Below are 27972 nucleotides of genomic sequence, written 5' to 3' on the forward strand. Positions count from 1 at the left end.
ATGATCAATGGAATAGAATTGCGATTCCAGAAGCAAAACCTCAATTTCTCAACCAACTCATCTTTGATAAAGCCCCCACTACCTACCACTGGTGAGAGGAGAACCTTTTCAGTAAATGGTGCTGGGAAAACTGGCTGACCACATGCAGAAGATTGAAACAGGACCCCTATCTATCCCCATGCACAAAGGTTAACTCCAAATGGATCAGAGACCTAAATGTAAAACCTCAAACCATAAGAACCTTAGAAAAGGAAGGAAATACCCTCATGGAAATCGGAACTGGCATCCAATTCCTCAACAAAACCCGAAACCCACAGGTCATAAGAGAGAAGATAGACAAGTGGGACCTTATTAAACTGACAAGCTTCTGCAAAGCCAAAGAAACCATCAAGAGAGCAGGGAGACAGCCTACAGACTGGGAAAAAGTATTTGCCAACTCTAGGTCTGACAAAGGCTTAACATCCTGGATCGACAAGGAACTCAAATGTGCTGAAAAGAAAAAAACAAACAACCCCATTATAAAATGGGCAAAAGATATGAACAGACACTTCACAAAAGAAGACATCCGCGCAGCCAATAAACACATGAAGAAATGCTCAACCTCACTAATCATCAGGGAGATGCAAATCAAAACCACACTGAGATACCACCTAACTCCAGTCAGAATGGCAATTATCAACAACTCAAAAAATAACAGCTGCTGGAGAGGGTGTGGTGAAAAGGGAACACTTCTACACTGTTGGTGGGAGTGTAAACTAGTGCAACCTCTGTGGAAAGCAGTGTGGCGATTCCTAAAAGCTCTAAAAATCGACCTTCCATATGACCCCGCAATCCCCCTACTGGGAATATACTCTGAAGAACTCAAATCACTTTATAAAAAAGATACCTGCACACGTATGTTTATCGCAGCGTTGTTTACAATAGCAAGAACCTGGAAACAACCATGCTGCCCATCAAGAGGACTAGATTAAAAAAATGTGGTACATATACACGATGGAATACTACGCAGCCATAAAAAAGAACAAAATCATGAATTTTGCAGCAACCTGGATGGAACTAGAGTCTATAATACTGAGTGACCTCTCACAGAAACAAAGATCCGAGTATCACATGTTCTCACTCATATAATGGACCTTCAACATCCAATGTAATACTATAAGAAAATGACTGACGGTATGTAATACTATAAGAAAATGACTGACGGTACTGGGAAACTATGGGGGGGAGAGGGATGGGATTAACAGTCGCAAATATACGTCTGGGGATGGGGAAACACCTCTTATCACCAGGGTGCCTGAATGAAATGTAATTGTACACCTAACCCTTACCTGTACCCCACAAAATCATAATAAAAAATATTGATTAAAAAAATATAAATAAATAAATAAATAAATAAACTTGGGAGTTGTTAATATGGAGCTTGTAATTGAAGTTGAGGGAGTGAGAAGGAAAAGGTGAGGGTGAGAAAGCACAAGCAGGGCTGAGCTGGGGAAATCCTACAGATAGGAAGTGCTAGAGTGAAGGGAGAGGGCAAGCAAAATGGGAGATAAGTGGCAGAGAGACAGAGAAATGGTCAGCATAAGATGACCTTTGATTCACTTCTCCCTTACCGCCCATCTCTCTTTTCTTTGCACTTTGCCTCCTTCTGCCCACTGGGACTATTCTGGCCATCAATCTACTCACCAGACTGCTTGCATTCTACTTCCCCTCCAGCTTATCTATGTACTCCCACCAGAATGCTCTCTTACAGCGGTGTTGTCCAACACAGTAGCCACGAACCACACGTGGCTATTTAAATTACATGAATTCAAATGAAACAAAATTAAAAATTCAGTTCCTCGGTCTCACTAGCCATATCTCAAGTGTTTCCAAAACCAAGTGTGATTAGTGGCTATAGTGTTAGCAGAGAGAGAGATCATTTCCATCATCAGAGAAAATTCTTTCGGACAGTGCTGCCATAGCATTGCTAACTCTTTAGCTAAAAAGTCCAAACTCTTTAGTTCTTTATTTCTACATCCCACATTATCTTTCCAACCTCATCTCCTCCTACTCCCCAAGATCAATTCTATGCTCAATGAAAACTGTGTACACCTTACCCATTTCCACCTTCATGATTTATTCATATAATGCTATTTGGACATCCTCCTTAACATGTCCACTTGGACAGTTTTATTTATCTGCTTGGCTGGGCTACAGTACTCACTTATGCCATAATCAAACATTAATCTAGTTGTTGCTATGAAGGTATTTTGTAGGCGTGGTTGACCTCTACAATCAGTTGACCTTAAATAAAGGAGATTATTCTCCATTATCTGGGTGAGCCTCATCCAGGCAGTCAAAAGGCTTGGTAAAACACTGACCGATAACGATTTGGGCACAGATTTCAGTATCTCCCAATATGTACTCTTCAATGTTGAGCTACATACCGCCTCCTTCAAAAATACAAACCTGATTTCTCTAAGGCAATGATTTTTAAACCTCAATGCACATTACAGCCATCTTTGAAACTTTATATAAACATAATCAGATTCTAACAAAGAGCAAGATTACCACATGAAAGCAGAGCTTGGGCCTTCATGCTTCAAAAGCACTCTCTAGGTAATTCTCTTGGGATGAAAACTAACAGCCCTAACTGAACTCCTCTAGCACTTTCTAAGTGCTGCTGGAACTCATCAAACACTGCACACTGTCTTATGGTCTTTCATTCAATCAACCAACCAACCAATCAGGATCAACTACACGACTAACATTTGTCAGACTATAAGACAATGCAGGAAACAGACGTGAACAGTATGCCGACTCTTGGCCCTGTTAGTAAACATTGAGATATACAGCTTTGTATTCTCCTAAGCACACTGATTAATAAATATTGAATGCCTGAGTGAATGAGTGAAAAATTTACTGCAAAATTTAGAGAAGCAAATGGTGGTTTATTCAAAATAGTACATAACTTAAATAGCTCTTATTTCTAAATCACTGAAAATTCTATTAGCAAGGGTAAGTGCTCAACATATTTATTTATTGATAGGCTGTGCTGTTGGTAATTTATAATATTGCTGGGTATGATTAATCCTCAACCCATTGATAATTTGTGAGGTACTTAAGTGGCAGTAACTATATTTTCTCAGGGACACAGGTCACCAAGGCCCTTACCTGCTCTTCTAAAAAGAAGAGAACCAATTCCTGACACCAACACAGTCTGATTTCATTTGAAAGACAATGAGATGGGGTCTGGCTGGGTTGAGCAATGTCAGGCTGTAGCCATTTCAATGCTGGCTAGTCCTTTGCCTGCAATGTGCTTAGCCAACTATAAGTAAGCATCATAAATGTTAGATAAGATCGTTCACTATATTATTATTTCATGAATATGCTTTTAAGATCGCTAAAATGTTTCTCAACTACCATGCAGTCACATAACAACACCCCGGTGAAGAAATCTACTGCTCATTTTCTGCTTTTTGTGTATGAGAAAACTGAGGATATAAAAGGAAAAGTGACTTGTCCACAGGGGTCTGAGAGCAGAGCCATGTGGAAAGAAAGAATTTCTAAATTCCCTGGAGTCCATCTTGTGTTCAGCTTCCTAGGGGGACTCTTAGAATGACTTTTACTTACAAAAAAGAAAAATAAAAAGTAAAAACACATTTCAAAGTCTCAGAAGTACCTCCTCTGTCACCTCTCTCTCTTTTTAAACTTCTTACTTCATATTTCACATGACAGTGTATTTACTTTTTAAAAACACTTAAGGCTGATGAAAGGACATGAAATGGTGGTGATGCCATTAGCATTCAGCATTAGCATTGCTGAATGAGCTGTCAAATTTTTCATTATTTGTTTTTATTTTAAGGAATTTGGACTTAGCAATCAAATTTCATTTCAGCTACAAGTACGATGCTGACTTGATGTATTCTAATGCATGGTAACATCATAAAGATCCATATTATTGGTTTCCCCATTATAATTAATGAAGATGCTCTTTGGTAGTTATTACAATCTGTCAGGTCACATTAATCTACATTTCAAAAAGTGACTTGGGAGAAGGAGCTGTAAATGCATTTTCCTTTTGAAGGAGCCATTAGGGTTTTCTAGGTAAAAGCATATTTATAGTTTCTTACCAGAGACAGACTTAAGGAATACATCTGAGACTTATAGAAAGGATGTACTTTTTATTATTATTTGTTAAAATAAGGAAAACTACAGTTAACTGATGGGACTTCAGAAATAAAAGGATTTCAAATCATTTTTCCAAACCCCCTTCAGTCTTCCAAATTAATTAAGACTTCAAAATGTGGGAGGGATGGCAGCAGTTGAAATCCCATTAGTCTCCTTTTTCAATTTTCCAGGAATCCTGTGAATTCATATTATGCGTACATTTCCAGCAACTTCTGCCTTTCTCTTTAAATTTTTATTACAACTTTTTACAATCAAGCTGTTTTTTGTAGGTCATGGCATGGTGAGGTTATTTGCCAGCACTCTCCCAACTTTAACTCAATTATTTTGCTTCTCAATTATTTGTGGGCTTTCCTGGCCATTATTGTGATTATGCTTCTAGATGACTTATAATCAAATGAGTTCCACGGTAAATACTGATATCACATCTTTGTTCAGAATGCCCAGGGCTCCCTGCCTTCCTCACCCATGTTTTTGTCAAATTAATTTTGACATTCCCCCAGATAACAGATAGCTTACTGAATTTCAAATGTGATACTTTGTGGGGCAGGAATTCACAAGGCATTTTAAAGTAAAGGATTCTGAAAATAGTGGAATAAAACTGGGTAGAATGAACACTGTAACATGGAGAAAAGAGTTTTAATGAATTACATAATTTGACTGCTGCTGCTAACAGGTTAAATGAGAAAAAAAAAGATATAAAATGGAAGCAATTCAGATGCATCAATGAGCCACATAAAACTCACTGGGGTCACATATTCAGAGAAACATCCTCCCTTTTCCTCCTTCCCTACTTCCTATCAATTACCAAGTCCTACTGCATATAAACCATGTATGCCCTTTCTTCCCACCCCCTACTGATATGTCCTGGTCCTAGTATTCATTATCTCCATCCTAGATTGCCATCCATTTAGTCTATCTGTATTTGAACTCCTCAAAGGTGTTAGGCGTTTTAATTACGAGTGCATTATCCTTCTAGTAAAATGAAATCTGACTATTCACGGATCTTCATACGACATTTTGCAACTTCATCTATTGCCAAATATTTAAATCTTGCTGTCATGTTCTCACTTAAGTGTCAAGTTTCTCTACCATGCTGATCTTTCCCTCTCAATGTGCTCCCGTAAAAGGGAGCACTCAGAAAGGGAGGCGTCTTTACCAAGACTGAGCAGAAGCCTAGTACTTCCTTTGTTCTAGACACATAAGTACAAATGCAACCTAGATTTGCATTAACTTTTTGACACTGTTATCACATATTCAATTCATACTGAGCTTCACTAGCCAAATACCTAGCCATTTCACACGACCCATCTTTAGCCTCTGCTCTTGTGCTCTTTACTTAAGCAGCTGATATTTATGAATTAGGGGCAAGAGTTTACTTTAATTCTTATTGATTTTTGTCTCCTCTAGAAATTGATTTCTATCCATTATTGTCCAGATAAGTACACTCTCACCAGGCACACAATTGTATTTAAATGCAATTTTTTCACATACTTTGTTAAAATCAAAACACACAAAAATGTCTGTGGCTTTCTCCTGTTCTATCAGTCTAATAACCCCCATTAAAAAAAAAAGCAACGTCTTCAGTTTGAGATGACTTATTTTTACTGAATTCACACTAGTTGCTAATGACCTTTTTCTAATATTCACAAACCATCTGCTTAAAAATCTTATTCTACAATATGGAGAATAATGCTCTAGCTCAAATGTCTCCATTTATCACAATCTAGTCTACGCCCAACTTCTACCCTAACTTCACCCTCTTTTGGTCACATTTGCCTCTCTAAGCACTGGCACCTACCCCAGTCCCTGTTATCACATCAAGATGAACAAATATAGCTCCATAAGCAAATCTACAAGCCCGTTTAATATCCTGGTTGATGTATAACTTTTCAAGCCAGGAAACTGAAACTCGTTTGGAACAATTATCTTCCTTTCTAAAACATTCTTGAGCAGCACAGGCTTCTACAGACTCTCACCAGGGCTTGAATCATTTCTAACTAAAGTTCACCTTCAGGTCAGGTACGGTGGCCCACGCCTGAAACCCAGCACTTTGGAAGGCTGAGGTGGGCGGATTACTTTAGCCCAGGGATTTGATAACAGCCTGAGTAACGGGGAAACATCATCTCTACAAAACATAAAAAAATTAGCGGGCATGGTGGCATGCGCCTGTAGTCCCAGTTTCTTGCAACACTGAGGTGGAAGGATCTCCTACACCCAAGCAAGAGGTCAAGGCTGCCATGAACCATGATTGTCGTGATCACTGCGCTTCAGCCTGGGTGATAAGAGTGAGACTCCGAGTCAAAAAAATAAATAAAAAGAATAAAATTCACCTCCATTAGGAGAAAAGACAAAAGTAATGTAGAAACTGGTAAGCTGTTTTCTCTGTCATTTCCCACAATTAAACTGACTTCCTTAAATTGTAGGCTGATTGCTGCACTGTTTCATCATCTAACATAATTCAAAATCAATCTCTCATCACACTAAGCATTTTTTCACAAGCCTCAACTCACTCACACAGGACTTTAGTTTTACTCTCACATTTTAAAGTTAATAATGGAAAAAATAAAAGATTGAGGTGTTCCAGAGGATTATTAGTACCGAATAATCATTTGTTAGCCCTCTGAGTTAAACTGATCCTGGTTGGGCCCAGCAGTTTAATCACCATTTATGACTGCTTTCTCTGGGAAAAACCATTCTGTATTCCAAAGACGTGACTCAGAAAAAATTTCTAAATGACACCTTTGCATGTTGAACTGCTTACTTTTGTTCATACTCCTCTCCAATCCTAGCAAGTCCACAAATTCCGTTTCTGAATCAGCCACATACAGCAAATAAGTATTCTTCCATATTCAGACAAAATACACATTCTATCACCTTTTGTTCTTGAATGCACAAGAAGCTTTCAATGCTGAAATGCTATGTGAATTCCAACCACAAAATGGGCCAATTTAGCAATACTTACCACCCAGCTTATCTTTGATCTCATCTCCCCTTTTGCTCCTTTTACCAAATTAATATTCCTTTGTTTGGTTTCCTTTTTTGATTGAGTTGCTTTTCCCTATTATTTTAGAGAACTTAGCGCCAAAGCCGCAAGGTGAAATCATTATATTTTTCTATGTTTATAGATGACAAAAGAGTGTAAGTTCAAGTGAAGAAGTGCTTGACTGGGAAAGCACTTTCTGACCCTGAAGATCCTGGGAGTTTGAGGCAGACCCTGGGGCTTTAGTTGGGTTTTGGCATTAGTTGGAAAGACCTTAGATTGGCCATAAAATAAACCAAGGTACTTTTCAATAACCCCAGAACCAGTTGAGTTGCTTCGGAAATAACCAAAATGATGAAGCCTGAACTTCTCAGGGAAAAAATAAACAAACAAATAGACAAAATAGATCCTTGAACCTACTTTAAAACAAAACTGGGAACAAAAACTGCAGACCTGTGGGCAGTTGGTTCTAATTCTCTCATACCTTTTACACTTCAGGGCAAGGAAGTAAGGTTAAAGTTATTTTTCCACATGCCCCTTTCAGACCATTACTTTCCAATGCTCTTGGGAGAAAATTCCTTTTAGGTTCATGCAAGTAGAATATAACCCCAGAGTTTCCCAAAGTTCACCATCTCCTACTTCCCAGCTGCTACTCCTGGTTCGCTGAAAATATGGTCCCTGATTCACACTGTCCTCTCCGTCATGCATCTTCCATCACAATGAGGGTCATACACATCCGGGCATGACATGACCAGTACACTATGGCCCTTCAGTAGCCTTCCTTTATACCACCAGCGATCCTCTCCCTTTCATACACTGGCACCACAGCTTTACTCTGAAACTTGCCAACTCTTGAAAAATTCCCTTTCCAAAGTCATTTATTTAGGAGTCCCTCTTTCTGACCACAACTATATTGCCTTCTCATTTCACAAAGACCTCACAGGCCCTTTGACTATTTCTAACAATCTGCAGTCCTTCTCTTCTTTCTTCCCTTTCCTCTGGTCTTTAAGGCCATATTCCACGGCTCATTGTTTCAGTGATTCTCTTGCCAATACTCTACTCTCCATCATGTCCAACTACAATGCCCCAACTCTGCCTAAAGCCTGCTATCTGCTTTCCCCACATCTGAGTGATGCTGGAGAAAGTCACACAGCAGGGCAGGTAGCATCATAAATTCAGGATCATCGAGCCCCACACAGGCCCTCACCACTGCCTAGAAATCCTAGAACTTTTTCCAAGTTTCTTCAGGCAGCCTGCTCTTCCACTCTCCACTACTTCCAAGCGCAACTCTCTCCTGTGTTCTCTTCTCTTTCCTGAAAGCTGAAAATGAAAGCTGTTAGATGGGCACTCACTCAGTTTTTCTCTACGAAACCCATAAACCACTGGCATTGGCCCTCTATCCTTGCACCTAAGGAGACACTGCTATTCCCATATAATGTTGACTCCTCCACCTGTGCCCTCAGATCATTTCACAGTCCTTTTCAAAGACACTCTATTTTCTAGATTCAACTGTTTCTCTTAAATGCATTATTCTTATCAACATTTGAATTTGTCCAAGTTCCTCCATTTGACTGAAGGAAATCTCTCTGGCTCTCTTAATCTCCTCTAGTTATGTATTCTCATTCTCTAGCCCCTCTTAGTCAAACTTCTTATAAGAGAGGTCAGTATTTTCATATTCTTTTCTCAGGCTCATTCCATAAAAAACTGGATTAAAGTAGCATCCCAATATTCTCTAGTAGCACCTCTATCTGTGGACACCAGCAACCTCAATGCCTTTTCAGTATTTACCTAACTCAGGTTCTCAAATGGGGGCTTCATTGGCATTTAGTGGTAGAGGATGCTGCTAAACATCCTACAATGCACAGGACAGCCCCACAATAGTCATCCAGTCCAAAATGTCAGTGGCACCAAGGATGAGACACCCCAACCTAATTGGATCCCTCTGCAACAACCGAAATTCTACCCCTGCTTCATCCATGTCTAGGCTTCCATCCTGCCACTCTCCTGGTTTCTCTCTTTGTGCAGCTGTCTATTGACCCATGAGTCACTGCCCCCTTTCCTTAGAGACTTAAGCCTTAGCTGTTACTTCTCCATTACTCTTGATACAATTATTGGGAATATCTGTATCTACACATGTGACCCAACACCTGTCCTTGCAGCTTTACTCTGCCTTGGCCCCTAATTCACATCCCAGACACTATCTTTACCAGTTACTGCAACCCCTTCCTCAATCATCAACATCCAAAAATTCAACTATCACCTCCTATTTTTTCCAGTTCATTCTCTCCAACACTCCAAAAAGGATCAAGCCCGACTGGGATCTATATCCACTGATCCTAAGGCCTCCCTCATCTTCCTCAAGTCTATTGTCCTCTATTTTCTTGCCAACAAACTCTGTAACCCTTTCCCCCTTTGTCTTGCTTTGCTGAACTTATCTGGAGAAAACCCAAAATTGGTTACATCAAACTCTTTGCCTACTCCATACCTGTTCTCCTAAACTGAACTTGAATGGGAAAAGCACACAACCAACATGGCCAATAGCCTTGTGCTGGCTCCTATTGCTGCCAGGTAATCATATCACTTATCCCAAGTGTATTCACTCTCCCGTTCTTTTGGATGACTGTCACATTCCTTCTCTCCTCTCTTCAGATCTCATTGTCTCTTTTTCTTCCTCAATCTTGCTAATGCCTTGCTTTCTATTTCACTGGTAAATGAAAAGCATCAAGAAAAACCTTCAGCAATCTCCTACTGTCCAACCTATTGTACTGATTCTATCTGTGCTCCATACTCTGGCTTCCCTCCTACTTCTAAGAATGAACAGTCCTACAGCTACAGCCAACCCTCAACCCACTTATAGACCAGATTCCATCCTTTTCTTACCCTCTCCAAGGACACTATTCCAGGCATTCTTCCTTCTGACTCCTTCATCCTCAGATTTTCTCTTCCTCTAAATGGATTGTTTCTTCCACCACACAATCAGTAATTCCTGCCATCTTAAAATGAACTAAATAAACTCTTTGCCCTAATCTGCCTTCCAGATACCACTTCTTTTCTCTGCATTCTTGTCTAACAAAAAAATTTTGCAAGAGTTATCTAAATTCTATCCAATTCCTCTTCTTCCATTCTGTTTTGAATCTGAAAAGGTTGTGGATCCCACTGCTCAACTGAGGCCTCTCTCGACAAGGTCTTTCCCCTACTGCCAAATCCAATGGTCAATTCATCATTGTCATCAGCTACAGCTGGTCATTCCTTCCTACTTTACACTTCCCTCATTTGTCTTAAAGACTCTCTTCATTTTCCTCCTACCTCACTGTCTCCTCCTGCTTAGCTTCCTCTACTGATTCTTCCTTCACTCCCTGACCTGTAAACACTGGCAACCTAGGGCTCAGTTCAACACCCCCTTTTCACTGTATCTCACTCCCTTGCTGGTCTTAACCCCATGGCTTTAAACACTATCTGTGTGCTGACAACTCCCTGATTGCTAGCTAGGCCCCTCTAACTGTAACTCCAGACATCCCATGGTATGCTGACATTTCCACCTGGATGTCTCAAACTTCACAAAAATCAAAACAGAATTTTTGATTTTCTTCCACGTATCCTCTTCTAAACTGCTCCTTCCACAACTTTACAGATCACAAACCTTGGAGTCATTCCTTGACTGCTCTTTATCACACAGTTCACATCTGCTCTGTCTACAAATCCTATTGCTTCCTCCTTCAAAATATATCCAGGGCTGAGTATGTCTCACTAACACTCTGGACCAACCCACCATCAACTCACTTGGATTCTGAACATTCTAACAGGTCTTCCTGCCTCTGCTCTGCTCCTCCATAATCTGTTCTCAGTGCAACCAAAGTGTCCCTATGAAAACACAGGCCAGTCTTCAGGTCACTCCTCTGCTAAAAATTCACCTGTTTACCCTCCACAGGTTCACCCTTGAATGATTTCCCAACTTAGAGTATAACCCAAGTCTTCACAATGGCCTGTAAAGTAACCATATCTATCATTCTTCCCATCCTTCACTCTACTCCAGCCACACTGGTCTCCTTTCATTTGCTCAAGCATCGCATACACTCTCCCAGTTTGAGATCCTTATTCACATTCCTCTTCTCCTAGGATGCTGTTCCTCCAGCTCTGACATACTTGCTCCAGAGCACTTTCAGGTCTTTTCACTTGGCACCTTCTCAGCAAGATATGTCCAAAACACCCCATTTAAAACCGTCAGCACCCCCCCCACGTTTGTTCATTAGAGTACCCAAAATAACAGACATCAAATAAATAGTTTATTATTATTTTAACTTTACCTTGGTATCACATGTATTTTCACCTGGTCAAAGATAATCAAATACAAATTTCAGGAAATTAAAAGTGTTTTCTATAAAGTGGTATCTTCCATCAAAAAAGGGGTCAGTTACACAAATTCCAAATGGAGATAATTACACTTCAGACTTCCTTCTCTCTGTGTAACCATAATACTCTTCCATAATACTTACTTAACAGCACATGTATTTGTTCCACTTTAATCCTCATCTTCCTGAGTCCTGTGGTTTGTTATCATCTTCCCTGATTTATCCTATTGTAATCCTAATATTCTCTTGCCAGCCCCAATTCATATTATTTACTCCAAATTTGGTAGAAATTAAACAACAAGAAACATCCTCAACTGGCATGAGATCAGAGGTGATAAGAATCTTCTAGCATCTACAAAGCCAGTATATATAAATCTCAAGTTCTGGAAAAGCCGAAAAGGGGATATAACTAGTGAGTCTCAGTTCATAAAATATAATTCCTTAGCCTTCTCTTTCCTTCCTTGAGTTTTCATGGAGACCAGAGCCTGATTTCTATTCATGGCAGTATCTTTCCACAAGCTACAAGCAGATTCACCAGTGCTGGATCACCCCACCATTACCCCATGTGTTTTCAGACAATCAGGCCCATCCAAGTTCCAGGATCAATGCCAAAAGAGTCAGGGTTCCTTAAAATAGCCTTGACTACTACCTCTCCCCCTGCTGACCCCTCAATCCCCAGTATTTATTTATTTTTTTAACTTATTAGGGCTTGGAATCAACCTGAAGTCTGCTCCACTGGGCCAGTCCACACTGCCCATTAGATATTCTTTGCTCTTAACCAGACCAGAAATTGGGAGCACTGGGAGAGAGCCTGGGATATCTTACATGCAACCATATTGCAGAAGCCATGTGGATGGCTCCCTATCCTGTTTTAACCACACAGCCCATTTCTGTAGCCTCTATTTCTAAGACTGAATTCTACAACGTTCTCTGGGTGCCTGGTACTCAGCTCCCACTTAGACTGATCTCTCTCCCCAGAGTCATGCACCTAGTCTGTTTTCATCCATGCCCCAAAATGACAGTCCTCATTCACATAGTTCCAGAGCATCTGGTCATGCCCCATTTCCCTGATCAGATTTCCCCTGAATCATCTGCTTTCAAAATTACAATGTGATCTATTACACTTAACAATTTAGTGAACAGATAATGTTAGAAGAAAATAAAAATAAGGTCAGAGAAAAAACAGCATGGGAAATGTTCACAATAAAAATGGTAAGTTAATAAAACAGGTTATAAAGCAGATTTTCATTGTGCTTAAACAAAAAAACTGAAGCAGGTCTGAGATGGTTTCCCACCATAGCAAGATCACCTATCACATTACTCTTCGCAGAGGCCATCTTTGTCAGGTCCCTTTCACCTTGACTCTCACCCACACATCCATCCCTCCTTGGAGTGGGTCTGTGTCATAATTCCTAATTTCAACATGTTCACAGCTCCCCACAAGCTTTAGGGTAGCAGGAACACATGTGCCTTCTGTCCACCTTTTAACATTACAGCACAGTTTGGCTAAACTCATTCACCTCAGTCTGAGAAGTGGGGTAGGAGTTGGAGAGGAGCAACACCGGGACACAGGTGACAGGCAATCAATAGACGACCTCCTCAGTGAGCTAGAGAAGCAGTCACTGGGGATGCTGCCAAGAGCAAGGTGGGCTGCGGTCTCTAGGCCACATGGGAGGTTCACAGCAGCTTTTATTTCCCCATGATTTATGCAGACTACACAGCAGTGCTGGCTTTACCCAGCTAGTCACATTATAGACACCTGAGCTGTGAAGGAAAACTTTAATGTGCTTATGATGCCGGCAGCCAAGGCTATTCAGCTAGCACTGCTCTCTTAGGCCTTGTTTCAAATGAAAGAAAAACAGAAATTCTGAAGGAAACGAACTAATAACGCTAAGCATTTTATTCTCCCTGTTAGCCAAATTCTATAAATACACTCCGTTGTATAAAAACACTAGGCTCTTGATCCTTCTAAAATCTGAACTATTTGAGGATAAGTCCTGAGTAAACATGAACTACGCTTTGCTTTATTTCAGTTCAACTCAGCAAACTGCAGTTGGACCTTCCAAAATGCCAGAGGGAGAAAAATAGAATCCTGGCTTTTCAGCTCCTTTTAGTCTCCTTTCTGTTTTCAATTTTGCTTTGCCTTTGGGTTCTTTTTGCTCCCAGGTTTGTATTGTCTCTGGTTTCTGATTTTAAAATGTGGTTTGGATCAGCTTACCTGATTTTGTCCTGGCATCTGCTTATATAATGGGAACCCCCCCCACCGCCGCTGTCACTGATGCTGTAACCTTCTGCCTACAAAAAGGGTTATCTTTAAATATAATGCCTAATTCCCTTGGGTATCCTATACTCAAGGCACCTCTTCACCTTCTGTTTGTTCACCATGGAGATAGCAGTTTGGTAATATATGTTTACTGTGGAATTGGGAGTATACTGGCTATGGTGATGCTAAGAAAATATAAGCAGTTATTTACACACTGCACAAAGAAGTGACATTAATGAGCATCAGATGTGTGAAAATCTATAAAGTACAAGAAAAGCACAGACTCCATTTCTGAACATGCTACAAACACATAATTAGAGCAAAATAACAGCTAGGATACAGAAATCTAATAGTAACCACACATATAGAGAAATGGTGATGAACAGATTTCAGCTCCACCAATATGGTCTGATAAAATGACTCTCAATACTTCTTGAAGTATAAAAGTGGGAATTTTGCCTAAGAATATTCTTTCAGCCTGGGTGTTCTCAGATTCACTGTCAAAAACAAGTTTCTCAACAAGGTAATGTATTCTGTGAGCCTGAGTTCTACCCCTCATTCCAGCTTAGACTTGCCAGTCTTCAACTTTGAAAATGAAAATGTGGTAGCCAAGAAGTTAATACTGAAGATTATTAGTGTAGGTTGTCTGTGACAAAGGTATTGCTACAACATGTCAGTCTCTAACATCACAACATACTATGAGGGACCCAAAAAACCCTCCTCATAGTATGTTGCGTATTTATTCTTACATGTTTAAACTTGTCACCTTCAAAGAACACTCCGTTTGATGTGATATACCTATCAAGATGCTTTTTCCACTGCTAGCAACAGTTTTTGAACTCGTCAATTTTGATGCCCTTTAGTGCTTCTACGGTTTTTGTTTCACTTCTTCCACATTGGAAAACGTTTCCCTTTGAGGTTGTTTTTCATCCAGGGAAACAAAAGAAAAAGTCGCTCGGGGCAAGATTGGGTGAACAGAGAGGGTGGGTACCTGGGTCATGCTGTTTTTAGTCAAAAACTGCTGAACACTTAGCACAGCATGGGCAGGTACATTGTCACAGTGGAAGAACCAGTCATTTGTTTGCTACAGCTGGGACATTTCTTCGGCAAATCATGGCACAACCTTTTAAAACATCCAGATAAAAAAATTTTGGTTGACTGATCCAGAGAAACAAATTCTGAGTGTACTACAAAGGGCCCCACCCTCCAAAAGATAATTCTGGGTTTTTGCTTTTTTGAGGGGGGGGGAGTCTTCCCTCATAAAGGCTATTCTTGAGGAAAATACTTTTATTTTCACACAAGGAATTGGAGTGAATGATGTATGGATAAATCAGACACACCAACACCTTGTGGTATATAAGTTCCTTATTTATATATATGAAAGAAAGATGTTTATTTTATTTACTTTTATTTCAGAGTTGTGGGGTACATGTGAGGTTTTTGCTACATAAATAAATTGCATGCAGGTGAAGTTTGGGCTTCTAGAGAGCCTTCTCTCCCCCTAGTAGTGAACATGGTACCCAATGGGTGGTTTATACAGCTCTTTTTGGATTAGATATGCTGTATAAAAGAACATCAACAAAAAGCCGTTAGAGAATAAAACAAACAAAAAAAGGGCAGTTCCATGAATTTCTACCAGTATTATTCTCAAATGTGAAATACCCATGTCAGTTCTGCTTTTGGGATCTAGCTGCAAAAGTTAGAAAAACCACAAAACTGCTCTGCTACTTTAAGATGCAGGAATATTGGCGGGCATTCACCATTTTCCTTTACTGGAAATCTTATTGAATATAATAGGGCAGTCATTGAATACTATGCCTTTCTATTATATCCAGGTGATTTTCACAGTAGGCAATCTGCAAGTACACCACAGGCGTCCCACACTTTGAAATAAAATGGCATTGTGGCTACAGTTTTATGTGCCATCCCTTTTCAGAACAGAGCACTGCCTAGTTTCCTTACTCTTGGTTGAACTGAATGGGCAATCCATAAAGAGTGAGCGAGAAGAGAAAAAGCATATAATGAGTTCTGGGTTTTTTTGTGTTTTTTTTTTTGTCTTTATCAATAATACAATTGTGCTCTGCCAATTACTGGAGTTGTGACTGTACATCACACTTTGAAAATAAACCAGAAAAGATTTTTGCATTCCCAAAGTGGTAGACAGGCCATTTGTGACAGGGACAAAAATCAGTAAATCTAAGTGGATTCTGGCATGTTTTTCCTATACATCTGGTGCAATAATATGGCACATGAGTCAGAGAAAGACTTTTTCCCAACACCTCCTCTCCAAATGAGCCCAATATAAAATCTATTTAGTAAGGACATTTTGCACAAGGCATCCTATGTGCTTAATTTTCTTTAAACAAGGCATTAATAAAATCACAGTAGCATCTAATAAGATTTTTAATTCCTTAAGGGTAGGAAACCATGGCTAATCTTTAATGAGACTAATTTAGTGGGAGCATTTAGTTTCCCTCTTGGTAGGAATAACCAATAGAATATTCCTTAAGAGATACATGTAGGTTGTATTACTGAAAGTTCTAAATGAAACAAAAAGCAGGCTGTAGCCACCATTTGTATGACTGGCACTAGTCAATGTGCTTGTATGTGCTCAGTAAAGACTGGTTTCCAGAGCTACAAACAACAAAAACTGATAGCAATGGAATCAGCAAATGAGTTTTAGAAACACGTTATTTGACTGTAGAATGCGTTTCCTTTGCAATGACATGAGCAGTGTGAAGAACATGCCTACAGAGCATGATGCTGAGACACTAAAGTTCAGGAACTTGTTCCCCAGAGAAACCAGAGCTTTGAAAACGCAGTCACTGCCACAGCATCTATGCCAGAGCTATAGTCACAGAAAAAAAAAAATTCATTAAAAAATCTTTTTCCAGCTGGGCTCGGTGGCTCAGCCTGTAATCCCGCGCCTTTGGGAGGCTGAGGTGAGTGGACTGCCTGAGCCCGCAGGTTCGAGACCCGCCTGGGCAGGCAAGACCTCATCTCTACAATAAAAAAAAAAAAATCAGCCGAGCGTGGTAGCACATGCCTGTAATTCCGGCTACTCGGAAGGCTGAGGCGGAAGGATCGCTGGAGCCCAGCAGGCAAGGCTGCGGTGGCCGGAAGCAGCCACTGCACTCCAGTCTGGGCGACCAAGTGGGACTCCAACTCAAAAAAAAAAAAAAATTTTTTTTCCCCATTTTGAGAAAGTGTTTTAGCTAATCAGTACAAATTTAAGATAAAGTAGTAGTACTCACAAACTCCGGGGTTCGGAAATCATGCTGACTTTCCAGTGACCCAAAATCAGGAACAATTGTCTGTTCAAGGTTTTCCAACACTAAAAGTAAATGAACAATTAAATAATTAAGTAAATAAATAGAAAAATGAAGCACAAACTTCCATTGGCTCATATACGCCTTTGCTCTTTAAGTTAGCAGCACAGGAGTAACAACTATATTTCGTACTTACGGTTCATTTACAAGTTTACGTTATTTAACCCTTTCAGCTGTCAGGAATATTCAAAATCTTCAGCAGCTGTTACATCTATTGGATCTACTGGACAATACTATGCTTGTAGGATATTCGGTCTTAAAGTTCTATAGGCAAGGTCTACCATGGAAAATAATTCAACTACTACACAGCAATTAAAATGTAATAAAAGTCTAGCTAAGGAACACTTCAGCCCACTGATGTTCTTATTTCTATTACATCTCAGAGTACGGATGTGGAGTCCATTTGGGGGTAGCAACTTTCTGTTTTAAAATCTGTTAGAAGCCGGGCTCAGTGGCTCAGCCTGTAATCCTGCGCTTTGGGAGGCTGAGGTGAGTGGATTGCCTGAGCCCGCGGGTTCGAGACCGGCCTGGGCAACTTGGCGAGACCTCATCTCTACAATAAATAAAAAAATCAGCCGGGTGTGGTAGTGCATGCCTGTAATTCCAGCTACTCAGAATGCTGAGGCGGAAGGATCGCTGGAGCCCAGTAGGTCAAGGCTGCTGTGGCCGGGAGCGGTCACTGCACTCCAGTCTGGGCGACAGAGTGAGACTCCAACTCAAAAAAAATAAAATAAAATAAAATCTGTTAGAATAGCAGTACCTGATAGAAACATAATGGGAGCCAAATAAAATTTCCTAGTATATTAAAAAAAAACAAGAAACAGGTGAGATTTTAATAACATAATTTATTTAACCCATAATACTCTGTCATCTGAACATGTATATCAGTGTAAGAAAAATAAGTAAAATGTTTTACAGTTTTTTGTACTAAGTCTTAGAAATCCAGCGTGTATTTTATACTCACATCATATCTCAAATCAGACTAGCCACACTTCAGATGAGATTGGGTGCACTGAGGGTGGTGTGGCCATAGACCAAACTAGACACATTTCAAAACCTCATCAGCCATATGTGACTAGTGGCTAATGTATTAGATAAGCACAGAGTTAGAGGGATAGAGAAACCAAATGCAGAAGATAGGTCATTCTGTACGATCCTAGATCCTAGATCCTAGCTCTGTCTTATCACCAAGTTACGGACATGAATAAATGTTCCAGGTAAAAAAACAAAACAATCATTTGCAGTGTGTGGTCCTGGACTGTATCCTGGCTTAGACAAACTAGATGTAAAGGGACTTTTTTGAAAACCGAGAAAAATTTAATATAAATTTTGCTATGTAGGAAAATGTTCTTCATTAAATATAAAGAAATATTCTTAAATATTTAAATAGGTTTAGATAAAGGTTATTTAATGCTTAAATAAATTTAAGTAAATATTCTTATTTATTAACAGGTTCAGCCTCTTCAACAAGTCAATGACATGAAAAAGCGGATATAAAGAACCCCGGGGGACACAACTATTAGCAATATATGGTCCTCAACTGGATCTTGATTTGTAAAATTAAGTTGTAAAATACTTATTTTTCAAAACTGGCAGATTTGAGTACAGAATAGGTATTATTACCCTTAATTTTATTGAGTACAGTGTTATTTTGGTTTTGTAGTGACTTTTTAAAAATGTGTGCAAATTTTAAAAAATTAATTAAAGGCTTTTGTGAAAGAGAAGGCTGGGTTCCTATCTGTAACCCAAAATAAGAAATCTCAACATATACAGGGGCGATTCCTAAGAGATCTCTAAGTGATTGTTTACAAAACCAAAAATATCAGCCAACAGTCCAGCCAATTCAGTTACCAAATGCTTACTTAGGTTTGGCACTTCACTAAAGAACTCTCCCAATATCCGGATTAGATTTTAGGTTCACACAGAATCTGGGGAAAAACAATACCTTTATTTGTTTACTTAACTCACATCTTTGTGCACCTATAACCTGAAAAAAAAAATGCCAGTAAAAATGACAGCACAAGCAAATGGTACTAACTCTTCTGGAAAACTGAGTTCATCTGAGGACCCCTATGTGTGAACCAAATCAGAAACAGATGAGGTGAGCAAAGGCTTGAAAAGCTAGCTACATTCAAGGTCAAAATTAAGGAGCTTGCCTCTGAGAACCCCAGGAGAGCTACAGCAATCACTGCACAGTCTGCTCTACTTTGGAAACTGTAAGGCACTAAACTAGTTATTCCACTATCAGAACAACAGTTGGCCAAGATAGTTATATTTAAAACTTGCTAAAACTTGGACTTAGAGTCTACAATACTGAGTGATCTATTGCAGAAATAAACAACTGAGTATCACATGTTTTCACTTATAAGCAGACCTTAAACAATTACCGTGATACTATAAGAAAGGGATTGGAAGTAGTTGGAAACTGCCAGGGCATACCTCATCAACAAGGGTACTTGCATAATGAACATTTGTATACCTTACCCAGAATTGTACCCCACATCTTTAAAATAATAAAAAAAAATTTTAAACTTGCTAAGATGTGCTTATATGCTAGGCTATGAGAAATGTGTTCTGCATTGGTGTCATGCAGTTGGATATACATCTGGAAGAAAAGTCTAAAACTTTTTACAGTATGAAGACAGAGAGTAAAGAAATTACATCTACAGTATTTACAAAATGTTGGTTTTTGGCAGATCCAGCAAACAAGGAAACATGATATTACAGATTTTTTTTTTACATGAGTACTGTAAATCTGATGGAGTGACATGACATCTTATCTAGATCCCTAGATAATTAGATACCCAATTTATCTATTATGTATCTGAGGGTCAACTGGTGACATAGAGCTGTGGCAGTTGATTTTTTGTTGTTGTTGTTAATGAAAGGACAGGCTTAAGAAAGTTAGCATTTTGCCTAAAGACAGAGGAGAAACAAGATGTAATACCCAAATATTCTATTAAAGGTACCTACGTAGCTTGGAAGGGTTTGTGAGAGAAAATATAGAACTATTTATAGTTTTAGTTATTCTGTTGGTAATAGAAATTAATAGATTCACTGGTTAATGTCAATACAAAGGAGAATCTGTAAATTTGAGTGACTAAAAACAGAAATGGTTTTACTGAAACATCATCTAGGTAGAACAAAGCCGCAGCTGTTGCTCTCATGACCCAATATAGAACTGAAAAGCAAATGATTTATGATGCTAATATGATCGTTATACTTTCACAACTGATGGGCTCCAGTTACTATTTGATATTCTCATTTCTGGTAATCTAACACAGCTGAAAACGTTCATTTCTTGGCCAAAATGAAATAATCAAAATCAAGATGACAATTTCAGGACTTTTTATTAAAACAGGAGCAGAATCAGGAAGAAATTCTGAAAAAGCAAAAATGTTAATTTTATCTCTTATACAAATCATGTTTTTCTTAATACATTTTAATATCTTAAAATGTATTTTTACTACTGTCATTATGCCTCACTTTATACAACAGAAGTACTACCTTGAATGGCATCGTGATCAGTTCGCTTAATTTCAGAACTTAGAACAAAAAAATTATTTGGTACTTCTATGTTATTTGTTCATCAAAAGGCTGACTGGAGAACTGAAAACTAGTTATTCTAATACAATGAAAAAAACTCGGTCTTGACATGTCAATGGAATTTTGTATAGATACGTAATAAAAGGGCAGTTGAAAGTCAGGTTCAGCAAACACTCAAAGCCTGCTTTATACTTTGTGCAGACATTGTGTTGTAAGGCCCTAGGGATATCAAGACGATTAAAAAATCAGAAAGGGTCCCTCTTCTTGAGCAAAGAAATTCGAGACATGATTAATGTTAATTTTAGTACCATTTATAAGTGTCAGGCTAGACAGATTTAAGGAGTACTGTGAATATTGCCACTGGGTCACTATAAGAAAAAAATCAAATAATTGAGAATTTAGGTCAAAACAAACCCACCAAATATTTACTTTTCTAAAACTTTATTAATGCAGTTAGTATAGTGAAATTGAAGCAATAACGTCCTTGGTGGTACTAGTTCTAACTTATTTGGCAATCCAAAATGAAGAGCCCAAAGTAAATGCCTAGAGGGCTGGTCATATTAATGGGTTAATAACAGGACATTGGAAGCCTCACCAGAAAGTTGCAGTTCACATGATTACTTGCTTACCAATTAGAAATGGACTAACATTTATCATCCCAATTGTAAAATAAAAATAAAACCTATACAGCAAAGCTGACTGAGACTTATATAAACTGGCCAGTAAAAAGAGCCATTATCTACAATTTTATAACTTGGACAATCTATTACCTATCAGAAAACACAAAACGACTTCTCAGGAAATTCACGGGTCAAATCCAAAGTGCCTGGTAAGTAATGCCCTAGGAATAAAGGTAAGCAGAATTAGACATCTATACCTTATCTAACTTACAGTACCAGCATGGCAGGGGTTTCATTCTGACTGACTCATTTATTGTGGTGATTGGTTGCCATTGAAATTATCAGAGAAGGCCAGATGCAGTGGCTCAAGCCTGAAACCCAGCATTTTGGGAGGCTGAGGTGAGAGGACTGCCTGAGTCCACAGGTTTGAGACCAACCCAGGCAACTTGGCAAGACCTCATCTCTACAATAACTCAAAAAATTATCTGGGCATGGTAGCGCACACCTATAGTTCCGGCTACTTGAAAGACTGAGACAGAGGGATTGATTGTCTGAGCCCAGCAGGTTGATGGTGGGGTGGCCATGAGCGTGCCACTGCACTCCAGCCTGGGTGACGGAGTGAGGCTCCAACCCAAAAAAAAAGAAAAAAGATAGAAATAGTGAATATATGAGAGTCAGCAGGTAAAAATATACCAGACCCTGGTATGAAGGGCAATAGATATGGACCAAAGGTTGTGACTGGGTTCAAGTCCTGATTCCACAACTTCCTAGCTACAAGATGATCCTTGGCAAGGCTTATCCTCAGTTTATTTATCTAAGGTTAGTGATAACACTACTTACCCTGGTTATCTCGCAAAGCTGGGCAAAGATACAAATGACAATTCGAAAGCATGTTGTAAAAAAAATAAAGCAGTATATAAATATAAATTAAGTCCATGTACACAGTCTCAATCATGTGAAGAAATGTAAAAGGAAATTTACTGAGTATGGCATTTTGTGCCAGGCACTTCTAAATGTCTGATCTTATTTAATACTATTTTTGTTCCTGTTTTTACAGATGATGAATAATTCAAGGTTGCTGGTTGCCTGAAGTCAACCACTAGAAGTGACACAATGGGAATCTGAACCTGTCTGATTCCAAAATTGGACATCTTTTTGAATACGCTAATTTGTCTCCTGAGTTGCTATGAATAATCCAAGGACCTCCTGATGTTAAACACAAATTGATAAGAAATTAAAATAGCAATGTAAGTCTAAATAAAAACTAGCAAATAACTGCTTCAATATGTAGTCAGACAGAGATACAACAGACTAAACATTTCGAAGAAAAATAATGAAAAAACACAGTGGAATTTACTGATATATAGCAGTCATAATTGGAATTAATGAAAAAGCTCCACAAAATAAACGATATATAATATTCTGTCAAGTGGCTAAAGACACTTATGTGCCAGGGCTTGAACTAGGTGATTTGAATACACATACCAAGATGAAAGTTCAGACGTTACATCAGAGGAATGGCCCATATCACCTTGGGAATGAAGATATGTTTACACATCCAGATCAGGCAGGATATCTAGTGATCTGCTAGGCTGTGCCTGTACTGAAACTCTTCTCTCATTTGATAGGAGCCTCTGAAAACTGGACCTCAGCATACATCTGATGTTTGACCTGAATACCAGCACTCATCAGTCACTATGCTGAAACCACATACTGGGGCTACCACTTCCGGATACCATGCTGGGCATGACCAGTCTCACTCCCCATGCCACTTACAGCTGAGCCCATCCTCAGCCTTCACATCATCCTGTGGTAGTCATATTTGGTCTAGGTTCCAATATATCTTTCTCTGGCCTTGGTTTAACAGGATTTATATTTTTATTTTTTGGTGAAAATTAAATGGGAGAAATTCTACTTCCTGCATGATCAAGAGAGTTATAAGCCTTGAGATATTACAATGAAATTGTAAAACAGAGTCACTCAGAGTCATTATCAATGCAAAGAAGGCTAATAATAAAACACAAAGACAGGTACATTTCTATGAAGGGTATGATGACTGTTTTACCATACAGGACACTGAACTTGAATTGTAAGGCCACTACATAGTCTAGCCTTGTGGCTCAGGAATATTACTTAATCCTAAATCTCAGTTTCCTCACCAACAAAATGTAGATTATAATACATACATCAGAAAGTCATTATGGAGAATAAACTAACAAACATATATATAAAGTTACTTGAAAACTGTTAAGTACTATATAAATATTGGCTATCATTAGTTCTACTTCAATCTTAAATAAATTTTGGTATCCTTAGTTTTATTAGACACCAATTTTTCCTTCTGACTTTTACCTTGACTATTTCTGTCATTCTCTTTTTATACATTAAAATGAATTTAAGCTTAGGAAGGGATAGCATTAATGCAGCAAATATTTTTGAATGACTACAACGTCCAAAGCAAAGCTGGCTACTTCTTTTTAATGAAAAGAAATGTGAGTCAGGAAATGTCTTTCCTCACTTTTTTGAATCTAGATGGATCAGTCTCTTATCCCAGCTTATTAATGGCATGTAAACTCAATGACTGTAATATTTAAATCTAAAAATAGGGCATTTTCCTCTAATCATTTCTCAAATGCAAATTCCAAATTCAAATGGATGGTTTTCATTACAGTTCTTTGTCTTTCCCATCTGGAGAAAGACATCTCTTCTCTGTCTCATTTTCTCAAGAGATAATTCTGCAATTATCATTCCCATTTCAGCGTCTGAGAGAAAGAAGGGAAGAAGGAAAAAGGTCATTCATGAAGATGTAAACTTTGTCACAGTAAGGAAATTTTTGACTCATGACTGGGGTCCAGTATTATACACTCAACAATTTAGAAAATTAATATTCTTCCTATATCGTGGTAAAAACTGTCTTCTCCCCATGTGCTTCCCTTATTGAATAATGTGCTGTCTTGTCAGTTCAACTCCCCAAGCCACACGCTGAATCCATTCTTAACTTTTCTTTTTTCTTCATGTTCAGCATTTGGTCAGTCATCAAATTTTATCCTTTTTATTTTCAAACTCATCTTCCATCTAGAATGCACCTCCCATCACCATCCCCACCCTGTATTTTACCCTTTCTTCAAAATTTTTTTTAACTTTAAAAATTTTTTTTAATTTTAAAATTGTGGGGTACAATTCAGGGTTAGATATACAAATATTCATTGTGCAGGTACTCTTGTTAATGAAGTGTTCCTCAAATTTTTATATCAGCCTGAGCCCACGGGTTCAAGACCAGCCTAGGCAACTTGGTGAGACCTCATCTCTACAATTAATCAAAAAATTAGCCAGGTGTGGTGGCGCATGCCTGTGGTTCAAGTTACTTGGAAGGCTGAGGTGAAAGGATCACTTAAGCCCAGTAGGTTGAGGCTGCAGTGGCCATGAGCATGCCACTGCACTCCAGCCTGGGTGACAGAGTGAGAGACTACAACTCAAAAACAAAAACAAAACAAAAATATTTATTTCAATGTCATTGTTTATGTGTCAGGTTAAGTTATCTGCCTCAGCTTCATGCTCCTACAGCACTCTGCATGTCTAGTAAAGCCATCATTTATTTATTTATTTATTTTTGAGTTGGAGTCTCACTCTGTCACCCAGACTGGAGTGCAGTGGCCGCTTTTGGCCACCGCAGCCTCGACCTGCTGGGCTCTGGCGATCCTTCCGCCTCAGCCTTCCAAGTAGCTGGAACTACAGGCATGTGCTACCACGCCTGGCTAATTTTTTGATTTACTGTAGAGATGAGGTCTCGCCAGGTTGCCCAGGTGGGTCTCGAACCCGCGGGCTCGGGCAATCCACTCACCTCAGCCTCCCAAGGCGCAGGACTGCAGGCTGAGCCACCGAGCCCGGCTCATCATTTATTATTAGCTATTAAAATACACTATCTTTCAGTTAAAGTATAGAAAAAAGTTTTAAAAAATGAGTGATTATTATAAACAAGATTTGCAGCCTATATTGAACAGAGTAACAAATGGTCACATGGTAATTATTTTAGCACAAGTGCCCACCACTACAGAAGATGCAATCTGGGGACAAAATGATAGATGGTGATCCTCTTATTACACCATATGGTCATCATCTATTTTTCTTTTCCACTAGTCCATGAGTTTCTGGAGGGCAAGCTACTGTCTCACTCAATGCTGCAGCCCCAGAACCTGAAACAATACCTTGCTCAATAAATAAATGAGTAAATGAACAAATCATGAAGTATGTCATCCCAGTAAAGTTGCTAGTGCTCGTCAATTCCTCAGAATGCAATTTAATTGCCTACATATGCATAATATGAGGTGTTTTTTTTTTCCTATTTCCAGAAACAGTGCATTGTGTCACACTGAGACAGACACACAAAGCAAGCCAATAATATAATGCTCCTTCAAGACTAAATACTTATCAAATATTTGGGCAATATTTATAGAGGACCCCAGCTGAGCCTCTGTCACGCTCTGCCCACTGCTCCAGCAACTCACAGTACAGAAAAATCCTCTTACCAGCAGCACAAAACATTCTGCAGCAAAACAAAAGGGGAATGGACAAACTGGTGAGCCCCTTGGGCATCTCTCTCTCCCAACTTTACCTTAGTGTCAACTCTGAGGACTTCCTTCATTCACAAATAGCAATATCCCTGAGAAGAACTTAAGTAAGCACAATTTCCTCTGCCTTGCTTCATCTCCATGGTTTGTTTTGTTTTGTTTTGTTTTGTTTTTGAGTTGGAGTCTCACTCGGTCACCCAGACTGGAGTGCAGTGGCCGCTCCCGGCCACCGCAGCCTCGCCTGCTGGGCTCCGGCGATCCTTCCGCCTCAGCCTTCCGAGTAGCCGGAATTACAGGCATGTGCTACCACACCCGGCTGATTTTTTGATTTATTGTAGAGATGAGGTCTCGCTGCCCAGGTAGGTCTCGAACCTGCGGGCTCAGGCAATCCACTCACCTCAGTCTCCCAAAAGCGCAGGATTTCATCTTCACATTTAGTGGTGTTCCAGCTCCACTTATAAACTCTTTTTCTATTGTCACAACCCTCCCTTGCCCCAACAACTCAACTCTAAAAATATACCTAGAAGTTAAACATGTGTCCTTTTGAAGAGTTGGACACAATCCTCACATTATTCATGCTTATACCCAACCAGAGTAGCTAATGCTTGCATAGAAACCCCAACACATATTGAAAACCTAGATTCACTAGGTTATTTTACCAAATTTTAATTCGTTATTTCTTTTACTATCTTTTAAATTATTGCAGTAACAAATATACAACATAAAATTTGCCATTTTAACCATTTAAGTCTACAATTCAGTGAATTTAATTACATCCACAGAGTTGTGCAACCATCACCACTATTTCCAAAACTTTTTTGATCACTCCAAAGATCTACTATTAAGTATTAATTCCCCATTTCTCCTTACCTCCAGGCTTTGGTCATCTCTAATCTTTTTTCTATCTCTGTTAATTTGTGTATTCCAGATACCATATATAAGAGTAATTATACAGTATTTGTCATTTTGTTTCTGGCTTATCTTACTTAGTGTGTTTTCAAGGTATATCTACATTGTAACGTATCAGAACTTTGTTCCTCTATGACTGAATAATATTCCATTGTATGTATATACTACACTGTGTTTCCCTGATGATCTGCTGATGGACACTTGGGTTGTTTCATCTTTTGGCTATTGTAAATAATGCCGCAATGAACACTAGTATACAAATGTCTGTCTCAGTCCCTGTTTTCAATTCTTTTGATTACATACCTAGGAGTGGAATTGCTGGGTAATGCTCTGTTTAGCTTTTTAAGGAACTGCCAAAGTGTTTTCACAGTGGCTACGCCATTTGACATTCCCATCAGCAAAGTAGGAGGGTTCCAATTTCTCAATATCCTCACTAACAAGTGTTATTTTCTGTTTATTGTTTGGTTAAAAAAAATAAAGCCGAACTCGGTGGCTCAGCCTGTAATCCCGCGAGGCTTTGGGAGGCTGAGGTGAGTGGATTGCCTGAGCCCGCGGGTTCGAGACCCACCTGAGCAACTTGGCGAGACCTCATCTCTACAATTAAAAAAAAAAAAAATCAGCCGGGCGTGGTAGCGCATGCCTGTAATTCCGGCTACTTGGAAGGCTGAGGTGGAAGGACCACCGGAGCCCAGCAGGTCAAGGCTGCGGTGGCCAGGAGCGGCCACTGCACTCCAGTCTGGGCGACAGAGTGAGACTCCAGTTCAAAAAAAGAAATAGCCATCCTGATAATTGTGAAGTGGTATTGTGGTTTTGATGTGCATTTCCCTAATAACAAATGATGCTGAACTTTCTTGTGCTATTAGACATTTGTATATCTTCTTTGAAGACATATCTGGTCAAGTACTTTACCCATTTTCAATTGAGTCGATTGTCTTTTTGTTGCTGTTATGTGCAAGAGTTCGTTATATAGTCTGGGTATATGATTTCCAAATATTTCTTCCATTATGTAAGTTGTCTTTTCACCTTCTTGATAATATCACTTGATATGCAAACATTTTAAATTTTGATGAAGTCCAATTTATCTATTTTTAATTCTTTTGTTGTTAGTGTTTTTGGTGTTATATTTAAGAACTCTCTGCCAAATCCAAATTTGTAAAGATTTACCTTTATGTCTTCTTCTAAGAATTTTATGATTTTAGCTCCATTCAGGTTGTCGATCTATTTTTTTTTTTTTTTTT

General features: G+C 39.0%; 1 protein-coding gene across 1 annotated transcript in view; it reads right to left on the reverse strand.

Moving 5' to 3' along the window:
* ANO6 (anoctamin 6) overlaps positions 1-25981 on the reverse strand; it is a 137073-nt gene extending 111092 nt beyond the window's left edge. The window contains exons 1-2 of the mRNA XM_008074185.2: positions 25784-25981; positions 17017-17096 (exon numbers count right to left, since the gene is read on the reverse strand). Of these exons, the coding sequence (XP_008072376.2) occupies positions 17017-17096; positions 25784-25850 (147 nt within the window). The 5' untranslated portion in view covers positions 25851-25981. The remainder of the gene's footprint in view (positions 1-17016; positions 17097-25783) is intronic.
* Between the last annotated feature and the right edge of the window lie 1991 nt (positions 25982-27972).

This window comes from Carlito syrichta, unplaced genomic scaffold (genome assembly GCF_000164805.1).
Source record: "Carlito syrichta isolate Samal-C Ts95f unplaced genomic scaffold, Tarsius_syrichta-2.0.1 Scaffold316362, whole genome shotgun sequence".
NCBI lineage: Eukaryota > Metazoa > Chordata > Mammalia > Primates > Tarsiidae > Carlito > Carlito syrichta.